At 44.0% G+C, this 20,046-nt stretch overlaps 1 protein-coding gene across 5 annotated transcripts; it reads right to left on the reverse strand.

Moving 5' to 3' along the window:
- Nucleotides 1-999: 999 nt before the first annotated feature.
- On the reverse strand, nucleotides 1,000-19,437 carry DUS1L (dihydrouridine synthase 1 like). 5 transcript variants are annotated; one of them, XR_010615746.1, is made up of 15 exons: nucleotides 19,033-19,437; nucleotides 15,622-15,730; nucleotides 14,884-14,934; nucleotides 12,757-12,869; nucleotides 11,920-12,002; nucleotides 11,656-11,759; nucleotides 10,554-10,698; nucleotides 9,832-9,928; nucleotides 9,221-9,309; nucleotides 7,995-8,155; nucleotides 7,430-7,467; nucleotides 4,450-4,525; nucleotides 3,919-4,184; nucleotides 2,245-2,378; nucleotides 1,000-1,950 (listed from the first exon to the last, which is right to left on the reverse strand). XR_010615746.1 is itself a non-coding variant. In XM_065693503.1 (13 exons), the coding sequence occupies exons 1-13, from the start codon at nucleotides 19,267-19,269 to the stop codon at nucleotides 4,024-4,026; spliced, it is 1,404 nt and encodes a 467-aa protein (XP_065549575.1). In that variant the 5' UTR covers nucleotides 19,270-19,437; the 3' UTR covers nucleotides 3,683-4,023. The 5 variants fall into 5 exon arrangements, 2 of the variants coding, with proteins under 2 accessions (XP_065549575.1, XP_065549574.1); XR_010615747.1 differs by lacking the exon at nucleotides 2,245-2,378; XR_010615745.1 differs by having other exon boundaries at nucleotides 1,000-2,378.
- Nucleotides 19,438-20,046: the final 609 nt, after the last annotated feature.

Genomic DNA, 20,046 nt, shown 5'->3' on the forward strand with positions numbered 1-20,046 from the left:
TTTTTCCACTAGTGTGGTGATGTAGTTAATGCACAAAGGGAGTTCTGTGTTGCAGTGCCTGCCTGAGCAGTTTCCAGCCCTGTGGGAGGAGCACTGAAGTCTTCTGCCACAGCATGGGACAGGAGCCCACAAGACAAGTGTGCATCTGTCTGCACTGCCTATTCAGAAAGGCCTTGGAAGAGTGGGTAGGGACACATATGCCTTAAACACTAATTCTGTATAGAGATGTCCAAATCGGGATTCCCAAGAATAAGTACCTTCCTTAATTTAGCAGCCTAACGCCAGCTTGATCCTTTCTTCACACTGGTGATTCTGTGATAAGACTGCTTGTGAGAGACGTGTTCTGAAATCCCACTGTGTGGTTAAGAATGTGACCTGACTGTCTCACATAGCACCAGTCCACTGGTGTGTCAGCACAACAGATGTTTCTCATTTCTTTTCTGACTCTGTAAACTCTTCTCTGGCACAGTGAGCAGTGACTGAGCTTTCTTGTGGTTTGGGGAAGCTGTAAATGGGAAGGGTTCAGATAAGCAGTTTGAAATTCCGTAATAATGAGCATTTAGCTTTTTATTGTAAGAGGGGTTTTTCAAACAGACCAGGGAACTCGGAATACTTGACAGTTTTAAAGCGTGTGCCTGTGCGAGGGAAGAAGTGAACATTTCCACAAGAGGTGGGAGATGTGGTTCCAAGTTCCTGTGTTTAAATAAGGCACAGAAGCATTTTTAAACACAGTTCTCCCACACTACTGGCTGGGCTCTTGGGTGCCTGCCACAAGCTTCCCTCCCCCTTGCTTTCTGTGCTAGTTCCAATTCACAAGGCAAGCTAAGTAACACCTGCCAGTTTAGTAGCTAAACTTGAATACAAGGGTAGTCAGAAATGATGAAAGCTGCTGAAAGTCGTGGTTGATGAGCTGATTAGAGTTGGAATATGCTATTCCAGTAACATAATGGAAAATATTTTCTTCAAGTAACAAGCAAATGAAATGGGAAGACTCGACAGGAGAGTTTGAACTACTTTTATTGTCATAATCTGTAGAAAGCCACAACTATATGTTAGCCAGCATTTAAGTGCAGCCTCCAAAATGGGTTATGAAGTTCTTAGCTCTTGTGGTCCCTCTAGAGGACTTGGTGCATGGGAACAGCTGGATAAAAGCAAGCTAGATGTAGGCAAATGTCTAAAGAGATCAAGATGCACACGCTTGTGTGATAGGGAAGGTGCCTTAATATGTTTCATGTATGAACACAGCATAGATGCAAGTGAGCATAAGGGTGGTTGACACAGGGGTAGGCCAAGGCCTCTGCTTCACATGTGGTCTCTGTTTAAGGATCTGTTAATCTTGCTTATGGGCTCTCTTGTTAATGTTTTGAATGAGAATGTTTCTCCATGGATTGACTAAGTTTAGAGCTACTAGCAGTTTAGGGTAGTACTGAACTGCTAGGTCAGTTTTCAGCACACTGTCCATGTGTCAACTCATGACTGTAAACTGTAACATAGTTCGTAATGCAGGTTAAGAAATAGATACTGAGCTTGCAGGGCTCAAGGGGGGATGTACACGTGCATGCATGAACACGTACATGTGTGCATAAGCAGTGAAGGGTCATTGAGAAGTCAAAAAAAACCCACATTCAGAATGGGTTTTAGCCCAGTCGGGGCCTTGCTTCAGCTCCTGAGGCCTCCCAAGTGTTTCTGGCATTAAAAAAATGCCAGGCTTGCCCCTCCGTTTCAGGGGCAGGGAAGGGTTTGCGTTGGGGTCACAGGGGCCTGGTGCTGCCTTTGGTTCCTGACCTTGGAGGCACTTTGGGTTTTTGGAATATTACTGTTCAGTAATGCAGATCTGGTATTCTGGGTGCTGGGTTTCCAGTGCATTTCCTTTCAGATCCAGCATAACTTCCAAAGGGGAGTATCTGAGAGATTCTGACAGGCACAGGGAAAATCTCCGCAGTTGAGATTCTAGAAAAACAAGTGTCAGGCAGACGAAGCATCAAAGAAGGAAACCCTAAAAGTTTCCCTTCTGTCTTCTGTCCTTCAGTTGCGTTCCCAACAGCTCTACCTCTGCTAAATTACCTACTTTTGAATTTGTGGAAGGTACACACCTAAGTCAGCTCCAGCCTGTAGAGGTTCTGTGGCACAGGCTGAACACAAGAATATAAGAACACAAATGGCCCCCTCACCCAGCCAAACCCTCAAACTGTAGACCAGAAAGTGGTAATACAGAGTATGCACTCAGAATGCATTACTACATACTGTACAGTGGTCCACTGTGTTGGCCTTTTGCTTGCTATATGTGCTTGCAAGACAGAGAACTCAACCACGGAATAATTTCTTGTCACTGGCCAGTAAAAGCTGCAGGAGCTGTTGGGGAATTGTTACACACCAACCTAGAATAAATTAAAAAAAAAAAAAAAAAGACCAATTATGACTAAAACCTGCCTCCATGGCAGCAAAGTGAGTGGCTTAAACCAGGCACACTTAGTCTAGCAGCGCTCATGAACATACACCACAGCTCTTCGTGGTCTGGCCGTGTGACACAGAGGTTTGGGCTGTGGACAACTACCATCCCCTCAGGGCCTGATGCTGTCAGTTGCAGACAAGCCTTTTGGGATGGGCAGGAACAGTTGCTCAGGACCAGGCCAGGCATGTAACTGTCATTGTGCCCCCTGCCCCGTGCCTGTTTCTTTCTTCTTCCCTTTCCACTTCCCTCCTTCTCTTCACAACCTCCCTTGGAAGAACAGCAGTTTAAGACTTACTGATTTTAGAGTTGTGGGCACTACTGATACAAAGGTCTTGTTCATAACATGCCAGCTTTGCCAGACCAGGCAGGGACAGACTGCACAGTTAACAGGCTTCACAATGCATCATTGCTTTGTCCCCTTCAGTAGGTTACAGGTGACAAGAAAGCATTAACAGACCTGCTGCTTTTTGTGCACTGAGACAGTGCTAGCACCTCTGAAGAAAAGCTGCTCACACTGCAGCATATGCTGGAGCATGCAGCGACAGAAACAGCATTCAGCAAACAGGCCACAAGGAGAAAAATTTTCAAAGCTGAGCTGAGCGTTAGTTAGTTATTCTAGCTTAAGCAGGGGATAGCCTGACTTCCTTTTTTTCAGTCTGTTAAAGAGCTGTGTACCACTGCTGTGGGTTTTTGGGGCTGGTTTGGGCTTTTTTGGCTGCTGACATCCTTTACTACATCCCAAACACTGTAAGGCTACACAGGCCAAATGCCTAGGGAGACACACAGAGCCCATGGGGACAAAAGGGTAAAAGCCAGATAGGAGTCTTGCATGTATAGACCTGTGTCTGGTTTTGACACACTTCTCACAGAATTTATCAGCTGGTAAGGGGAAAGAATGATCATATAGTTAAGTCTGAGACCTTGAGCAGTCAAAGGTTCATGAACTTGGTTCTGACTTAGTTTCTGACAACCCTCTCTATTATAGAGATTTCATTTTGCCCTAACCTTCGGCTCATGGGAGACAGTTAAGGTTTGTACTGCAGAAAACTAATAACTGTTAATACACAATGTCATTACAGCAGCATCTTGTACTTTTACATTCATATTTTCAAAGTACATCTAGATTCTTTTTTGCACTTGAAAACGTGGCCTGTGGAAGCTCAGACAAATGTGACACATTTTCTGCTCGTGAAGAAGGCATTGACATTACTGTTTTTAGCACACCAGAAGGCTGGTCTAATACAAGAAATTTATTCCCCAATATTAAAAAGAGGAGATGAAGGGTTAATGAACATACAAGAGGCAGATTGTGATGGCAGCTTACATAGGTTGCCCCCACCCAAAAAATGCAGCATTTTCATTCTTTAAAACACAGGATGAGAAATTTAATTGTACCCTTTTTATTTCAAATGCAGGATAATTCCCTGAGTAAGCAGCATTTTAATTAAAACTTTTCAAGAACTTACTTAAAACAAATCTGAGGAACAAGTTCGCACAGCTGACAGCTGGAGACGGCGCGTTCCTTGGCCCAGGGAAGCAGAGGTCTGGCAGAGCTCTTTAACTGGGCATTGTCAAAGCTTCAACACTGCACTGTCACCAGCCTCCTTCAGTACAGCAGTCTCCCCCACATCTACATCTCCTCTCCGACTGACCTCTGGGTTTTGAATTACTCTTTGACTACTCTGCCATGAAAGGGTTTTTTCATATTTGGTCTTAAAAAGTAAGCCATGACCTGAAGAAGCAAGAATGGGGAAAAGCAAACAAACCAACCTGAAATGAGATGACTGCACTGGTAAACAGAACAGCTCATTCAGTTGCAAAGAATGGGTTCTCGTAGTCTGGACACTATGCATCCCAAGGCTGTAGATTTTAACACCGACAGCTCCTCCTCCCCTCTCCCCTCCTGGCCCCCCCCCGAAAAAAACCCAAGTTTAAAGCAATGAACGTACGTGGGAGATGAGACATTTGCTCAGTGACTTGAAGGAGGCTGCACTTACCTGGGCAGTCTGCTGTTGCTTTGAATGCACTTTTCTTACAGCAGCCTCGGCACATGTTAAACACACATTTATTGCCCTGGGGTGGGGTGGAGGATAAAGAAGCTAGGATCAGTCAAAATAAAATTATTAGTGTTTACTACAATAAGCAACAACAGTACAGCTCTGCCCATTCAGACCTTGGAAAAATATCATGAACTTGTGTATGAGGCAGTCACACCTCAGTCTAATGAAGATGACAGAACTGATGTCACATGGTGGGGAGCCCCAGCTATCAACTGTACATAGAGAACAAAAACCAAAACCAAAAACAATTCTCCCAAACCAAGACAAACAGAAAAATTCCAGATTCAACTTCCACAGCATCTGTAACGTGCTGGGCAGCCTGAGCTGCACAACGCAAGCAGGTAAGTGCCATCAGTGCTTTGGAACAGCACTGACATTTGTTGCATGTGAGCTTGTTGCAGTTCTCTCCAAAAGTAGATGTGAAGCATGGTGCCTGACATGCTGGCTACCATCTGTAGCTATGCCTAAAGTAAATGTTACCACAGGAATTATTTCCCTACTTGCAGCTTAAAAATGTACCTGAGTATATATTAAAATATAATGTATGACCCTTAGGGGACAGCAGCAGTTGAGTGTTGGAAAGCTGACACTTGCATTTAGCAATCTGGGTGGCTACAGTGCTTTGGTTCACACTTAGTTTTGTGCTCCCCCAATTCCATGACACAGCTTAGAAACACACAGTCTTAGGGAGGGAAATAAAATAGGCCCGGTCACAAGATTTCAAGGGCTGTCTGCACCATTACAGTGATGTAAGAGCAATACAGAAAAAAGACTAAGCAGAGCTTCAGACAGGTCTGTTGACGCAACAAGTGGTGTCACCTGGATTAGCAATGAAACAGGGTGGCTTATGAAAGCAGGCCAGCTGAGTGCTCAGTGCTCTCCCAGTAATGAACACTGTCTCCTGTAGCTGCAGCTCCAAATTGAGCCCTAGCTGCTGGTTTTAAGGTGCTACAACTGTTACAAAAGGGAACAACACCACATGCTGTAATGCTACTTTTTCAGCTAGAACACAAAATTATTGCCTGCATTTTACACCCTGCTGCTAATATACCTTGCATGCACAGGTATATAGCAGCAATAAATATACTCTGCTCATACAGCTCAGCAACATCTCCCTGTCGAGGAAATACCTATGGTCCCCAAGAGGAAATAAACAAAAAAACCCAACCAGACAAGACCCCAATAAACTCTTTTCACATATAAAACATTTCAAGTTTCAAAAATATATATGCTGTACACAGTCTGGAAAACAATTTGCTTAACATCGCTAATGGTGAAAGTTGATGTGAATCTGCTAGCAAAAGCAGAGCTGAGAAAAATGAGCTGCTCATTCTTGTTCTGATTAAGGGCATAGATGCAAAAGCAAGAGATTGCTGCCTGACACTTGCTACAGGCTATACTGCCATGACATTGAAAGTATTTGCATTAGTACATCAGTAACTACACCAGTTATTCAAATTCTTGATCCTTGCAGAAAAACACCACCCACCACTAACCCTAGTATCGGTTTGTTTTGAATTTCACAGTAGAATATACTTGTGTAATTACTGGCAGTCTGGAGATTTGTTTCCAGGAGATCTTGGGAAGTTCACTTGACACACTCAACAGTCTTAGTGGTAAATATCCTCAGCAGTAAGACTGCACTTTTTTGGAAAGCAAGACAAATTATGTCAAAGACCCTATGTATGGTAGTGGTTTTTGTGCAGCACTTTTACCTCTGCTTATGGTTAATAGTTAAGAGGCTTTTGCCCAAGTGTGAACTGACTTTTTTCCCCTACGTTATCAGCAGGGCTTGGTATGTGTGCATTACTGAACGCTGTCATGCACCTACCTCAGGATTCAGAATCACAGAATAGCTTGGGGTGGAAGTGACCTTTAAAAATCATCTATTCCAACCACCCTGCAGTGAGCAGGGACATCTTTGTTTAGATCAGGTTGCTCAGAGCCCCGTCCAACCTGACCCTTCCTGGAATGGGCCATATATACCACCTCTCTGGGCAACCTGTGCCAGTGTTTCTCCACCCTCATGGTTAAAAATTACTTCCATGTATCTAGTGTGAATCTGCCCTCTTTTAGTGTAAAACCATGACTTCTTGTTCTATTGTAACAGGCCCTACTAAAAAGCCTGTCACCACCTTTCTTGTAAGTCTCCTTTCAGCACTGAAAGGTTACAACAAGGTCTCCTAAAAGTCTTCTCTTCTCCAGGCTGAACAACCCCAACTTTCTCAGGCTTTCCACATAGAGAGATGCTCCAATCCTCTGGCCACTTCTGTAGCCCCCCTCTAGGCTTGCTGCAACAAGTCTATGTCTTTCCTGTGCTGAGGACTCCAGACCTGGATACAGTACTTCAGGTGAGGACTCGCTAGAGCAGAGCAGAGGGGCAGCATCACCTCCCTTGACCTGCTGGCCATGTGCCTCTGAATGCAGCCCAAGATACAATTTGCCTTCTGGGCTGCAAGTGCCCATTGCCTGCTCATGTCCAGCTTTTCATCCACCAGCACCCCCAAGTCCTTCTCCTCAGGGCTGCTCCTAATCCCCTCAGCCCCAGCCTCTATTGATACCAGGGGCTGCGCCAGCCCAGGTGCAGGAACTTGGATTTGGCCTTGTTGAACTTCATGAGGTTCACATAGGCCCAGTTCTTGAGTTTGTCCAGGTCCCTCTGGAGGGCATCCCTTCCCTCACGAGTGTTAACTGTACCACTGAGCTTCATGTTATCTGCAAACTTGCTGAGGGTGCCCTCTATCCAACAGTCTTATGTCACTGTTGAAGACATTAAACAGTACTGGTCCCAGTGTGGACCCCTGTGGGATGCCACTCATCACTGTTCTCCATTTGGACATTGAGCCATTGACCACTTCATGGTCATTTAATTTCCATTTAACAGAAACGCTCTAATGGACCACTGGCATTGACTTACCTTAGGGTTTCCACATTGATCACATTTTGCATATTTGGCTAGAAAAAGAGAGAGGATTTCAGCAATGGTATTTTTAAGTGGAAGAAAATAAACCAACCCGAACAAAGCAGCATCAGCTTGACACTTCCCTAGTGAGAGAGACTTTTTTATATTAAAATACAGTACCTCAAAGAACAGTGCAAAGGTCAAAGACTTTTTAAGTGCCTCTAAGCTAAATCCAAACATGGAGAATTTTAATTCTCAAGTCAAGTGTAAGAGAGGAGGACAACTGCTTGAAGTGCACAGGCAATTTCAAATATTAGTGACAGCTAAAAATTCAGTTTGTAAAAGCATTCTGATCTTAAAAAGATTATTATAATGGATCAGTCACTTACTTCTTTAATCCTTATTTTCTTTAGTAATGAATATAAACTGAATCACATTGCCTACTACTGAAATTTCCCAGTAATCCTCCCTATTTTAAGGAATTTCTACAACTACATGAACAAGGAAAATAAACAGTGGCTATTTATGTCAAATGGGATATCAGCACCTTTCAAGCATTAACCCAATAAATGGAACTTACGTTTTAAAGATGGATCAAAGCTTTTATTTGGATTTCTCAACTTCTTTTTTTGTTTATTTTTTGACAGAAGCTCAGCATTTCCATCTTCCTCCTCTTCCAAAGCACGTTTTCCTCGCACACCTTTTTCACTGGCTCCATTCTCCTTGCATCTCTCCTTTGGCCTGAAACAGTGAATATCATTGTAAGTTGGCTGTAGTGAACAAGCAGGTGATCCCCAGATGCTGTTCTAGTTTACTGAAATCTGGGTAAACTCTAAACTTTTCTATTAGGCTGAGAAAGTTGGGCCTTAGGCTGAGAAAGTTGGGGCTGTTCAGCCTGGAGAAGAGAAGGCTGCGTGGAGACCTCAGAGCAGCCTTCCAGTACCTGAAGGGGGCCTATAGGGATGCTGGGGATGGACTCTTCATTAGGGACTGTAGTGACAGGACAATGGGCAACAGGTTAAAACTTACACAAGGGAAGTTTAGATTGGACATAAGGAAGAAGTTCTTTACTGTTAGGGTGGTGAGGCACTGGAATGGGTTGCCCAGGGAAGTTGTGAATGTTCCATTCCTGGTGGTGTTCAAAGCCATGTTAGACAGAGCCTTGGGTGGGATGGTTTAGTGCGAGGTGTCCCTGCCCATGGCAGGGGGGCTGGAACTAGATGATCTTGAGGTCCTTTCCAACCCTAACTATTCTATGATTATGGAGAAATTACAGGGAAGTGTCACTGCCCATAGAAAAAGTTAACTTTTTTGTTATCATTGGCTATTAGTAACAGACACACTGTCTTCAGCCCAATTTTCATAACAGAAAGGGAATAAGTTATCTGAAAAGTCCATCCATACAACACAAGCATCCTTTATAGAATACAATTTAGTTCTCATCTTTGCTACCCTGGCAGTTATCAGCAACATCCATGTTACATATAACGATAAAGTACTGTCAGGTAGCATATTTGTTGCTCATCAGGTTCTCTTTCTGCTCTGCAGAGGAATTACTGATTTTTACTTTCCAGAGAGAGACAGAAATCTGAGAAGGCTCTAAAGGAGAAGATGCATACAATGAGCAATATCCCCATGAACAAAACAATAATCCAGAAAAAAAGAAATGAGAACAAAACCAATCCAAAGTCTTCATTTATTTTCAAATTAATATAAGTTCCTAGAACAGATTTGGGTGGCCCTGTACTGATATGGTAGGTGGGAAAGGCCTATGGGTCTCTGTCCATGTTAAAATAACTAACTTACCCTGGCCTGATGTATGGCTGACAGATCCAGTGGAAGAAAGGCAACCCTTCTTTTGGCTTTTCTCCTTCTTTCTGATTAGCTATTTCTTCCTGCAGTATAGAGTTACAGTCAGTTTTCCTGAAGTTCTCAGGCAACACTCTTAAATAATACTTCAAACTTCAGAAAACCACAAATTGGAATTTCAAGTGACAGTTACTGACAGTTAAATATAGGCAAAAAACTTCTACTAAGAGAGATTAATTGAATCACAGAATCACAGAATCCCAAGGGTTGGAAGGGACCTCAAAAGATCATCTAGTCCAACCCCCCTGCAAGAGCAGGGTAACCTACAGTACATCACACAGGAACTTGTCCAGGCGGGCCTTGAATATCTCCAGTGTAGGAGACTCCACAACCCCCCTGGGCAATGAAGCAGATTTGTAACTCTTAAATCCTGTGTAAAACTGTTCAGACTTCGGGGGCTGCTACTGTAGTAAACTACCAACATCAAGGTTGGTAAGCCACAAAGTTTCAATGAAGTGACTAACAGACATCAACTGTATGACATACATGGTAAGTTCCCACCAAGTGCAGACAGTGTTGTTCTGGGAGATTAGGACCCATCTTAGTACCTGGCATCGTAGTTTCAGCTCCCTGTTGACATCTACAATGCCCTCTAGGGTCTTCACTTTTGCTAATTCTTCACGCAGTTGCTGGTAAACTTGAAGCCTGAGGCAAATCCCAAACATCAAGTCATTTTATTCATTATTTCTACACTGAGATCAACTGAAAATATAGTTATAAAAGCTTTTCACAGATTTCTCTTGCTGCACTTGCCTTTGGTAGAAGTTTATCTTCTTTCTTGTAAGTCCAGAGAAAACCACACCTACCCACTTACTCTTTTCCAAATAAACACTTGGCACACAACCAAGGTACTTTGAGATAAGTTAACATGAATACACAGTGCATCAGCTACTCCTCAGTAACTGCCCATGGCCATGCTCTTACTCTACAACAAATGCAAGACAACTTGCCTCACACTGAACAAGGAGTTAGTTAACTCGTGTTTGCCACAAAGTGCATATGTGCATCTGGGCAATTACCACATGGTAGCTGACATACTGTGAGCTCACACCCTAGTTACCTTGTGGTAACATGTTCATTCCCCATGCCCTGTTTTCCAGATATGCAGTGAAGGGTAAAGGCCTCAGCCCACATTCTGTACAGCCAGGTCCAGGAAAGAAAACCCTGCAGCATACTCATTCTGGCCAAACAAATCCTTGTCTAGAAAACCCAGACACTTGCTAAGCAAGATGAGCCCTGAAAACATGAAGAGTTCTCTGGAGATACTCACGTGTGATGCCAGAGCTTGAAGAGATGAGCCCTAACATAAGACAATGGACAAGGGTACTTCTGCACTATCTCCAGATACTCCTCTGCCATCTCCCACACCAATGGGTTGCGGCCCTCAAACAAAGCTGGGTTATGGAGATTACCTTCTAGGGAATGAAAAGAAATACTCAAACTTCCATTTCAGGATTGAAACAGAAAACAAAAACTAGGCTCTGGAGCTTGATTAGCTCTGTTGTGATTCCACCAGCCAGACACAGACACATCACCCATGTACTCAAAGAGGAGCACAGGATACATAAAACTCTAGTCTGACCTCATGATACTACATTTGACTATACAGTTCTTAATTAAGCCAAATAGCTCATATCTAATTAAAGTACCTTTTCCAGAAAGGCATCCGATCTTAACACAAAGACAGTAAAAAAACCTGACAAACAGAAAAATCACTGCTTTTGTTGCCCAGTTGTTAAATACTTGGACAGTGGATGTCCTATCTTACGTCTGTCTTAACATTCATCTGGCCTAAGTTTACAGATACTGCTTCTCACCATGCTTTTCTCTATTAGCTTCAAAAGCTGTTGTATTTTCTAAGAATAAGATTCTACAACCTCCCAGAAAATGTTTCTTTGATTTAACTGTGCAAGTGATTGGAAGTTTTTCTGATGTCTGTCCTAGCTCTTCCTGTAGGAAGCTATGCCAATTCTTTCTTGTCCCAACCCAAAATGAAACATCTACAGGAATATTAATCAGTGGATGCATGTCCTGCATCAAGATCCATTCAAAAACTGTTGCATTGATTAACAGATGTCATGAAAATATTCCAGGACAACAGGAGTCCCATATGCCTTTGTCAAGTAATTAGATTTGAGCTGTCCACTCAATGGTACTAGAAGTCCAACATAACATTTCTTACATATCTTAAGTGATTCCTGGTCCCTGTAAGAGATGGCCAGTCTAAGAAGAGGGAGAATGGCCACTCAGCTTTCAATCAAAGCTGTTCACCAAGTCAGTCTGACATAAGCTTTTGATGAATGTATATGGGGCTGCTAAGAGAGTAAGAAATAGTTTGTATTTTCACCTGAGTAAAAATTCATTTTATTTACCTGCACTCATGACACCATGCACTCCTGTTTTACGGATACATTCTTCAACATCACTGAGACACTGGATGTTTCCATTTGCAAATACAGGAATGCTTACAGCTTTTCTATACCAGTGAATAAAACAGATGCATAAAATTGAGAATTAGAGTCAACCCAGAAATTCTACTGCTGTCACACATAAACTTGTTTGCTCTTTAATCCACTTAAAATCTACCTTTATCATCTGTTAGCAGAATTCCAGCGAGATGAGCACTGCTCACTGACCTGACAGCCTGAATGTGCTCCCAAGACGCCACGCCAGCAAGCGGTCCCTTCTGTTCTTTAGTACGGCCATGCACAGTCAGCAGCTAGAACACAAAGTTACATTTACTTTTCATGTGCATGTACCACCGGACAAACCAACTGACAAAAATTTCCTTTCACGCCATACACTTCATGGATGCCACTGAATTCCCACTGCTATTTGAACAGCGCAACAACTTTGGTATCACAGAAAGGTGTCAGCAGCTCACCTACCATGGCATGGGCTTGGGCTTCTTTCAGCTTGCTATTCCACAGCATGACAAGATCATATCTTGGGAGGACCAAAGATTTCCTCCTCTATTGGCTCCTATTTGTGATTCACTTTGGAATTTATGGTATATTGATCTGGCTTGCTCCTCAGCAGAAGGTCTGAATACTGTCAGTACTGGCTCCAACCACAGTGTCTCTTCCTATTTAACTGGAGTTAACTCCTAGAAAGCTGCCTATTTCCTCACTAGTGGCAGTCATCTTTGATACTAGGTTTTTATTATAGCCCTGTGGATTTCATGCACTCACACTGCCTCCTGCAGCACTATGTTAGACTGAGATGCTCAGCCACTGTGAAGGATGCCACCCTGTGCAGTGATTACAAGAAAGACTGAAATCATGATGTCTTCTGTATCACACTATTGGCCTGCTGCCTACAACTGCATATAAAGTCTCTCTGCATCCCATTTTTCCTCTGTGTAAAATGATGTAGCCTATTCATCTCCACCGTAATCCAAGATCCAGTCACCAGATGCTTTACAAAGAGACGCATGTCCAATGCAAGAGTACAGGGAGCAGCTGCCACCTTACCTGGCATCCAGCCTTCTCCAGCATCTGTGCATACTTCACTGTCTTTTCAATTTCTGGGAAAACGCGGATTTTACATGTGATGGGAACAGAGAGCTTCTCATTAGCCAGTAAAACTGGGGAAGATTGAAAAGACATGTAAGTGGGCTGCACAACTCTATGAAAAGTGCCTACTCTCCTCAACATCCTCAGGATACTAGGTGTGGTATGGAAAAGGCCTGAAAAGTTAATGCTAGGCAGTTCTCACAGCTTAAACAATCAGCAGTGTCCTCTGCAATCCTTATTGCATAGCTTAATCAAGTAATAGTAAAACATGAAGCACAAAATCTGCATTCTAACAAAAAGACATAAAATAGTCAATGTTTAACAGTCCTAATGCTTCCACCACATCAAACCTTCACTTTCAAGGACCATCCCCTCAAATCTTCATCATTGATACAGGTTTACTGTAATCACAGGCTATTGTACTCCTCCTACTCTGCCAACAACATTAATACTCTCTTGTCCACCTTTCCTACAAGAGATGCTTTGCTTCTTTCCAAATTTTCACACAGTCATGACAAGTAGAGTCTTGTCCACGGCCAACAGAGGCTTATCAACTGAATTTGACAGCTGTGGACCCAGTTTAATAGTAAATGTAGGTTACAGAATTGGGATGAAATCTAGAACATGTTAAACTCCCATAGTGTTTACACAGTGCATGAAATTGGAAAACTACTGAAAAGATTGCTAACAAAACCAACAGAAAAACACTGAGCAATGTCATGCTTGAAATTCTCTTTACTTCCAGAGCTTGGATGTATAATATAGCCACCTGCTGTGTTCTAACTCAAATCCTAGGAGCCCTATTGATAGGTACTTTCTATCACCCTTTCAAAGGAACAATTAAGGTGTATACAGCGTAAGCAGAAAAGAGTACTCCATCATATTAGAAAAGGATGGGGGAGAAGGAGGAAGAGGAAGCTCTAACCACCTTTTATACAAAAGTCTAATACGACAACTCTCTTACTAGACAGCCTGGATTCTCACCCAACTGGATGACCTGGGTTCTCTTCTCACCTTGAGGCTGTTCTGATTTGTACCTTTCACTTCTAAGAAAGGTGCCCTAACAACCACATTACATGCTGGGCAGAAAAGCACTGTCTAGCCTTCCAGGGTCTCAGCAGTCTCTGTGCCAAACATCATTCAAGATTCCCTGGACCACAGGGAACACAGACAGAAGTACTCTAATTTCACAGAATTCAGACACTTGCTCTGAAGTGGGGTGAAAGCACATTCTCAGCTATACTCAATGACCAAAACCTTGCTTTTTAAATCAATTCTGAATGTACTAAAGAGAACAAAAAATCCCCAATACCGTTCACAACTGCTACCAGTAGTCTAAAAACAACCTACACAAATTAGAAGAGAAGCATAACTTGCTATGGTGCGGACAGAAAGGTATGCTGAGTTGATCAGAAAAGGGCAGCTGTGGCTTCAAGTAGAAAAACTCCTGGCTCCTGAGAACTTCAAAGTGAAAAAGTAAGGCACTGGGAGCTCTGCTGTTTCATAGAATCCCAGAATGGTTTGGGTTGGAAGGGGCCTTAAAGATCATCTGTTTCCAACCCCCGGCCACAGGCAGGGACACCTTCCACTTGAGCAGGTTACTCCAAGCCCCATCCTACCTGGCCCTGAACTCTGCCAGGGACAGGGCAGCCACAGCTTCCCTGGGCACCCTGTGCCAGCACCTCAGCACCCTCACAGGGAAGAATCTCTAGACTCTAGAAAAAGTCTATAAAGAATTTCCAACTCTAGTGTCTAGAGCTGGAGAGACATTAAGCCACCATCAGACTGGGGCTTCACTGACTAACTTTCACCTAAATTGTTTCAGGTACTAAAGTCTTTTAGCAGATTGAGAATAAGTCTGTAGTGAGATACTACCAAGAATTTTGAGGGTGCCACTGGAATACAGTAAGAAACAAAAATAAAACCAAAACAAAGCAAACCAACAAAATACAAACACAACCCTCCCCAAAGAAACATGCTGCACCTCCTTTCCCCCAAACCCATAAACCTCCTCTCAGTAATGAGTTCATCCTATTCCCTCTCAAAGTGAAGTCTCTGTAAAGTGAGGCCTCTTTAAAGACTTACTCATTCTCTGAAGAAGATCCCATTCCTCTTGCAGAAATGCTCCATAGTGACCTATGGAAAAATAACATGACAGACTTGTAGAGAAGACCAAGATTCATAAACATTCACATACAAAGATCCAGACACTCATATGCCTCTGGAAACAGAGTTGCTCTGTCCTGCCCAAACTGGAAGAGTTGAGTCATTCTGTCCCCCATGCCACCCTAGATTTACAGGGCAAACAATGAATCCCCACAACCTACTTCCACTGCTACTCCCTAAGGCTGTTGTGTTGACACTAGCAGTTCAAAGTCCAACTTTCAGGGGTTTATATCAGGTGTATAAAAATTCTGTTCAGGATAAAACCCAATCAGATTGAAAGATCTATTTGCTCTGTACACCATTGATCACTTCCTATTAGTCTTTGAAAGACATCTTAGAAGAGGAATGAACAGTTACTGAACAAATCTCAACATCCTAACTTCTTCAAAATTTTCAAACACTGGTTCTGGTTTTCAAACATAGCTATCTTTGCAATACCTCTTAGGGATCCAGTAGGTGTTATCCTTCTATATGCTAATATGAATAAACTCCGTGCAAGTATCAAGGAAACAGGAGACTCTATGTTCCTGCATAACATAATTTTAAATGCAGTGTTGCAAAATTTGTTTAATTTGGTCCTCTTGGTCTTTTACTAGCAACATCCACATTTGAAATGTATCATTTCTCTATCTGTGCAGGGTTCAGATTTGCACATACCTCTCTTTGCAATCATTTGGGGGCAACCCAAATTTAGGTCTATGGCATCACAATAATCCTGAGCCAACAGTGCTGCTTGGACAAACACTTCAGGGTCATTGGCACAGAACTGAGAAAGACAAAAAAAAGTGGAATAATTAGGCAATAGATTTCTTGAAGTACTGACAAGACATTATGACATAGTTATGAAGCAATCTACTTGCTACAGAAAACAGGCATAATATACACAGTTAATAACAGCAAACACCATTTCCCAAAAAAAGAAAACCCACCACAGACAAAAACTGCGACACTCACCTGCTAAAGATCCTCAAACTTCAAATGAAAAAATGAGAAAGATAAGCATTTGAGAGGCAAAGAAATATTTATAGAATATTTGACATGTAATATCCAAGAAAAAGGTGGAATAACACTTAAGATCCCCTGTAGAACAAACAGCTATAGCATTTAATACATAAAGGTAGTGCAGAAGAAAAGAGTTACCTGTGGTGTCTCTGTGTCTTCAGACAATTCAAACTTTGTAGATACCACTAAGTACCACTGCCTCTCAAATGAATTCATGTTTGTGTGGAATGTGAAATAAACACACTGGGCTGATAGTCAAATGCTCAGTCTTCAATATAACTAATATTACATGTAAAACAGTGCAAAACTCAATTTATTAAGAAAAAATAGGTTAATTTGAAGCTGCTTTGTTGAACAGGACAGTAACAGACTATTATTCTCATTTATGCTTTTAAACAGATTTTCTTAAATTCATTATTAACAAAAACCAATGCCATCACACCTTTAAATAACATGGATTTAAACTCATACACATGTGAGCAGAAGATGTCACTTAAGTGCTACAGCACTATGTAAATTATGTAACTAAAACAAGAAAAGGCATTTCCTTTGCCGAGATGTTTAAAACAGTAGAAAGCCTCCAACCACGCCACATCAGTGAGGATTTTTACACAGTAAAGCCCACAACCCACAGGGCTGGCAGGGCCCAGACACACCTCTGCTTAATCTGTTTCCAAGAGTCTGTGACCAAAACCCAAACCTGACCAGAAATATTGCAGAACTTGGTAAGGATTGCTGTACTGGATCAAGCGAAGATCTAGTTAGCTCTGTGCCTTAGGTCCAATAGTGGCCAGTGTGAAGGATAATGTAGCAAGCTCACAGTAACTGCCTCTTTTCAGGTAGGCTTGCCCAGAACACAGAGTTTACTGAGCTGAGGATCTGTGTTCAAAAGACTTAGAGCTTTCTAAGACTAGAACTCTACCACCTGTATTTTTCTGTGGCAAAAGAAAGTACCTCTCTTAGAAAAAGGAGACTATACAAAGCTTTACTGAGACAGAACAAAGGTCCACCTCATCCTGCTCCGATAATTGTCAACAACAGATGACTAGCGAACAGCAGAAACTGGTTCTTTGGAAGAAAACGTCTTCTTTGGAAGCAGAAGTGGTGTCTGCTGCACCTAATGAGCCTCGAGAGAGTTTACCTTCATTTGCTTTCTAAACTCATGGAATCTTTCAGCATCCATTACATCCCATGATAATAATTTTCAAAATTTTTCACTACCTTTACTTAGCATTTGTTTCCCATTCATCTTCAAGCCAGTCTTACTTTCACAGACTTCTCTTATCTCTCCCCTCAGTCAGGGGAGACACTTTGCTTTCAGGGTGAAGAGTCCCTATTCATTTCACTGCTCCACATGCGGAAACCACACCATTCCTCTGGTCATGCTGGCTGTCTTTCCCTGCATTCAGGTCTGCAGCCTTTCGGATGGAGTAGAGGGACATACCTGAACCTCACAAGGTACTCAAGAAGCAGAAGCAACACAAGCTTTAAAGTGTCTTATCTTCAGGGATCAGTGTTGGGACCGGTCTTGTTCGACATCTTTGTTGGTGACATGGACAGTGGGATTGAGTGCGCCCTTAGCAAGTTTGCCAATGACACTAAGCTGTGTGGTTCGGTTGATACACTGGAGGGATCCAGAGGGACCTCAACACGCTTGTGAGGTGGGCTGATGACAACCTCATGAAGTTCAACCATGACAAGTGCAAGGTCCTACACCTGGGTCAGAGCAATCCCAGGCACAGCTACAGGTTGGGCACAGAAGAGATTCAGAGCGGACCTGCGGAGAAGGACTTGGAGGTGTTGGTTGATGAGAAAATGAACACGAGCTGGCTTCAGTGTGCGCTCGCAGCCCAGAAACCAACCGTATCCTGGGCTGCATCAAAAGGAGTGTGACCAGCAGGGCGAAGGAGGTGATCCTGCCCTTCTACTCTGCTCTTGTGAGACCTCACCTGGAGCATTGTGTGCAGTTCTGGTGTCCTCAACATAAAAAGGACATGGAGCTGTTGGAACAAGTCCAGAGGAGGCCACAAGGATGACCAGGGGACTGGAGCACTTCCTGTGCGAAGACAGGCTGAGAAAGTTGGGGCTGTTCAGCCTGGAGAAGAGAAGGCTGCGTGGAGACCTCAGAGCAGCCTTCCAGTACCTGAAGGGGGCCTACAGGGATGCTGGGGATGGAATCTTCATTAGGGACTGTAGTGACAGGACAAGGGGTAATGTGTTAAAACTTAAACAGGGGAAGTTTAGATTGGATATAAGGAAGAAATTCTTTCCTGTTAGGGTGCTGAGGCACTGGAATGGGTTGCCCAGGAAGGTTGTGAGTGCTCCATCCCTGGCGGTGTTCAAGGACAGGTTGAACAAAGCCTTGGGTGGTATGGTTTAGTGCGAGATGTCCCTGCCCATGGGCAGGGGGGTTGGAACTAGATGATCTTAAGGTCCTTTCCAACCCTAACTGTTCTATGATTCTATGATTCCTTGCCTCTTTTTTCTATAGCTATGCACTGAGCTCATTGTTTCTAAGTACCACTCAAAAATCTGCGATCCTCCCTGAACGGTATCACATCTGGAACAACCCTTGACCAGCTACAACTTATGTCTAAAGATGAGGTGTAGAGGACTGAAACCCTGCGAGAAGTCTAGTGGACCAGGTCCCTGCGGTTAAGATACCAAATCCCCTTTGCTACACAAGGGATAAACAGGAAAACACACTTACCTTAATGAGCTAAATACTGTTAGCAGTATTTAGGGGAAGATAATGAGATTTCTGTCATCCCATATAACCGGGTATATATATATATATACACACATACAGGCAACACTGACCGGCATGAACTCATGAGCATTGGAAAACGTCTGGATTTGTTAACACAAACGGGCTGGATGACAAGGGTGTATCTGGCAATGCCGACTTGCTTTTGTAGCGCTACCCAAGAGAGCACCGCAAGGAGAACCTCGCGGAGCACTTCCCGGCAGTCCTGCCGCCGCCCCGGCGCTGGGGCTCACCGGGCAGGCGCCGCCGCTCGGGGAGGGCAGCGGGCCGCCGGGTCGGACGCCAGCGGCAGCACTCACCTGCACGATGAGCGGACGGTCCTCGGGACAAGCCTCGTCGTAGAGGTTCTCGCGGCGGTAGTTAGCGTCCCTGAGGAAGACCTGGGCGTGCAGCATCGGCGTGTAGCAGAGCTGGGCGCCGTGGCGGCGGCTCAGCAGCCTCCAGGCCAGCTCGCTCTGGTCAACCATGGGCGCCACCACGTAGTGGGCGCTCCGCAGCGTCTCCCTCCAGAAAGCCTCCCCCCGCAGCTTCGGCATCTCTCGCCCGCCCGCGCGGGGCTGCGGCAGCTGCCGCCCCTCGCCGCCTCACCGGGGCTCGCAGCCGCCGCCTGAAGCCCGGAGGCGGGCGCGATCTCGGAGCCCTGTCAGGGCACGGCGCCGGCCGGACGGTGCCACCTCCATCTCGCTCCGGTCGGCTCCGCAGTGCAGCGGCGGCGGCGTCCCCTCCGGAAACCGCAGCGCCGCAAGGAGGGGCCGCGCGCTGAAGAGCCCAGGGAACCGCAGGGCCGGCGTGTGGGGCGGGGGGGGTCGCGCTACCATTTTCCATTGCCTTCACTTCCAGAGGCATAAAGAACCCATTCTGATACTTTAAACATGCAGCCTCTCTAATTCTCCTTCACCCACCCCCATCTTCTAAGCAGCTGCTCCAGAATTTGTTTGGGGTTTGGCTTTTTCCTTTCTCTTGAGCCGAGTTGCCGGCAACGGGCCTGATCTTCAGCGACAGCGAAGTAACTAACTGCAGGAGGAAAACGCCTGCTCCCTTTATCACTGGTCTTCCTTAAATGTCTTGGGTTTTACTTGACCCCCTCAGCACTGGAAGGCTTCTCTACTTGAGCAGTCTGGTAGTGCTCTTTTGTCACCAGTTCTTGCATGTTTTAGCTGTTGTTGGCAAGACGGGCATATTTCTTTCTCCTCAGGGAAATGGTAGAATAGAAAACAAAAGAATAGCTTTCTTATTTTTCCTATTAAGGTTATATTACAGATTTAAGGTATACTGCCCACGATTTCAGAGTAGCAACGTTTGTGAACCTATTA

The sequence above is a fragment of the Lathamus discolor genome, chromosome 13 (assembly GCF_037157495.1).
Source record: "Lathamus discolor isolate bLatDis1 chromosome 13, bLatDis1.hap1, whole genome shotgun sequence".
Lineage (NCBI taxonomy): Eukaryota > Metazoa > Chordata > Aves > Psittaciformes > Psittacidae > Lathamus > Lathamus discolor.

Coding starts and splice junctions, on each gene's coding strand:
- DUS1L (XM_065693502.1), bottom strand. CDS start 19,269: ATGCCGAAGCTGCGGGGGGAGGCTTTCTGGAGGGAGACGCTGCGGAGC. Junction 15,731..19,032: donor ACCGTCCGCTCATCGTGCAG/GTGAGTGCTGCC, acceptor TGTCTTTCTCAG/TTCTGTGCCAATGACCCTGA. Junction 9,310..9,831: donor AGCTGAAACTACGATGCCAG/GTACTAAGATGG, acceptor TCTATACTGCAG/GAAGAAATAGCTAATCAGAA.